This window comes from Scheffersomyces xylosifermentans, assembly GCF_036884685.1.
Source record: "Scheffersomyces xylosifermentans strain CBS 12540 chromosome Unknown RJT20scaffold_3, whole genome shotgun sequence".
NCBI classification, from domain to species: domain Eukaryota; kingdom Fungi; phylum Ascomycota; class Pichiomycetes; order Serinales; family Debaryomycetaceae; genus Scheffersomyces; species Scheffersomyces xylosifermentans.
Genome location: NW_027042941.1, coordinates 126,241 through 129,441, shown reverse-complemented (window position 1 = coordinate 129,441; position 3,201 = coordinate 126,241). Strand labels below are relative to the sequence as shown.

General features: G+C 47.6%; 1 protein-coding gene across 1 annotated transcript; it reads right to left on the bottom strand. All coding sequences in view use genetic code 12, as the record gives it.

The window, feature by feature from the left end:
- Positions 1-1,497: 1,497 nt before the first annotated feature.
- On the bottom strand, positions 1,498-3,201 carry RJT20DRAFT_116325 (uncharacterized protein; the record flags this gene model as incomplete). The annotated part of the gene is made up of 3 exons (XM_064915830.1): positions 1,498-2,035; positions 2,909-2,912; positions 2,985-3,201. The coding sequence occupies 3 exons, from the start codon at positions 3,196-3,198 to the stop codon at positions 1,498-1,500; spliced, it is 756 nt and encodes a 251-aa protein (XP_064774711.1).

The window sequence follows — 3,201 nt, the reverse complement described above, 5'->3', positions numbered from 1 at the left end:
TAGCTCTGTTCCATCTAGTGCTGCTTCCAGTGAAGCTTCTAGCTCTGCTGCTTCCAGCGTTGAATCAAGCTCTGCTGCTTCTAGTGCTGCTGCTTCTAGTGATGCTTCAAGCTCTGTTCCATTTAGTGCTGCTTCCAGTGAAGCTTCTAGCTCTGCTGCTTCCAGCGTTGAATCAAGCTCTGCTGCTTCTAGTGCTGCTGCTTCCAGTGGTGCTTCTAGCTCTGTTCCTTCTAGTGCTGCTTCCAGTGAAGCTTCTAGCTCTGCTGCTTCCAGCGTTGAATCAAGCTCTGCTGCTTCTAGTGCTGCTGCTTCTAGTGGTGCTTCTAGCTCTGTTCCATCTAGCGCTGCTTCCAGTGAAGCTTCTAGCTCTGCTGCTTCCAGCGTTGAATCAAGCTCTGCTGCTTCTAGTGCTGCTGCTTCCAGTGGTGCTTCTAGCTCTGTTCCATCTAGTGCTGCTTCCAGTGAAGCTTCTAGCTCTGCTGCTTCCAGCGTTGAATCAAGCTCTGCTGCTTCTAGTGCTGCTGCTTCCAGTGGTGCTTCTAGCTCTGTTCCATCTAGCGCTGCTTCCAGTGAAGCTTCTAGCTCTGCTGCTTCCAGCGTTGAATCAAGCTCTGCTGCTTCTAGTGCTGCTGCTTCTAGTGGTGCTTCTAGCTCTGTTCCCTCTAGTGCTGCTTCCAGCGTTGAATCAAGCTCTGCTGCTTCTAGTGCTGCTGCTTCCAGTGGTACTTCTAGCTCTGTTCCATCTAGCTCTGCTTCCAGTGAAGCTTCTAGATCTGCTGCTTCCAGCGTTGAATCAAGCTCTGCTGTATCCTTTAGTTCAGTTGATTCACAAACTAGCTCGATTGGCTCTTCTTCAATTAAATCCAGTATAATCTTAAGCTCTGCTGGATCTAGTTCTGCTATTACATCTAGTGCTGAATCCAGCTACGCTTCAACTACTCAATCACAATCCTCTCACCAACCAACTGAGTACACCACCACCTTTGTTACTACTAACTCTGATGGTTCTGTATCTACCGACACTGGAGATGTTCTCATTTCTACTGACTCTGCCGGCAGCTGGTTCACCACCACTTCTTTGATCACTGGTCCTCAACCAACTGAATACACCACCACTTTCGTCACCACCAACTCTGATGGTTCTGTATCTACCGACACTGGAGATGTTCTCATTTCTACTGACTCTGCTGGTAGCTGGTTCACCACCACTTCTTTGATCACTGGTCCACAACCAACTGAGTACACCACCACCTTTGTTACTACTAACTCTGATGGTTCTGTATCTACCGACACTGGAGATGTTCTCATTTCTACTGACTCTGCCGGCAGCTGGTTCACCACCACTTCTTTGATCACTGGTCCACAACCAACTGAGTACACCACCACCTTTGTTACTACTAACTCTGATGGTTCTGTATCTACCGACACTGGAGATGTTCTCATTTCTACTGACTCTGCCGGCAGCTGGTTCACCACCACTTCTTTGATCACTGGTCCTCAACCAACTGAATACACCACCACTTTCGTCACCACCAACTCTGATGGTTCTGTATCTACCGACACTGGAGATGTTCTCATTTCTACTGACTCTGCTGGTAGCTGGTTCACCACCACTTCTTTGATCACTGGTCCACAACCAACTGAGTACACCACCACCTTTGTTACTACTAACTCTGATGGTTCTGTATCTACCGACACTGGAGATGTTCTCATTTCTACTGACTCTGCCGGCAGCTGGTTCACCACCACTTCTTTGATCACTGGTCCACAACCAACTGAGTACACCACCACCTTTGTTACTACTAACTCTGATGGTTCTGTATCTACCGACACTGGAGATGTTCTCATTTCTACTGACTCTGCCGGCAGCTGGTTCACCACCACTTCTTTGATCACTGGTCCACAACCAACTGAATACACCACCACCTTTGTTACTACTAACTCTGATGGTTCTGTATCTACCGACACTGGAGATGTTCTCATTTCTACTGATTCTGCTGGTAGCTGGTTCACCACCACTTCTTTGATCACTGGTCCACAACCAACTGAGTACACCACCACCTTTGTTACTACTAACTCTGATGGTTCTGTATCTACCGACACTGGAGATGTTCTCATTTCTACTGACTCTGCCGGCAGCTGGTTCACCACCACTTCTTTGATCACTGGTCCTCAACCAACTGAATACACCACCACTTTCGTCACCACCAACTCTGATGGTTCTGTATCTACCGACACTGGAGATGTTCTCATTTCTACTGACTCTGCTGGTAGCTGGTTCACCACCACTTCTTTGATCACTGGTCCACAACCAACTGAATACACCACCACCTTTGTTACTACTAACTCTGATGGTTCTGTATCTACCGACACTGGAGATGTTCTCATTTCTACTGACTCTGCCGGCAGCTGGTTCACCACCACTTCTTTGATCACTGGTCCACAACCAACTGAATACACCACCACCTTTGTTACTACTAACTCTGATGGTTCTGTATCTACCGACACTGGAGATGTTCTCATTTCTACTGACTCTGCTGGTAGCTGGTTCACCACCACTTCTTTGATCACTGGTCCACAACCAACTGAATACACCACCACTTTCGTCACCACCAACTCTGATGGTTCTGTATCTACCGACACTGGAGATGTTCTCATTTCTACTGACTCTGCTGGTAGCTGGTTCACCACCACTTCTTTGATCACTGGTCCACAACCAACTGAATACACCACCACTTTCGTCACCACCAACTCTGATGGTTCTGTATCTACCGACACTGGAGATGTTCTCATTTCTACTGACTCTGCCGGCAGCTGGTTCACCACCACTTCTTTGATCACTGGTCCTCAACCAACTGAATACACCACCACTTTCGTCACCACCAACTCTGATGGTTCTGTATCTACCGACACTGGAGATGTTCTCATTTCTACTGACTCTGCCGGCAGCTGGTTCACCACCACTTCTTTGATCACTGGTCCACAACCAACTGAATACACCACCACCTTTGTTACTACTAACTCTGATGGTTCTGTATCTACCGACACTGGAGATGTTCTCATTTCTACTGATTCTGCTGGTAGCTGGTTCACCACCACTTCTTTGATCACTGGTCCACAACCAACTGAGTACACCACCACCTTTGTTACTACTAACTCTGATGGTTCTGTATCTACCGACACTGGAGATGTTCTCATTTC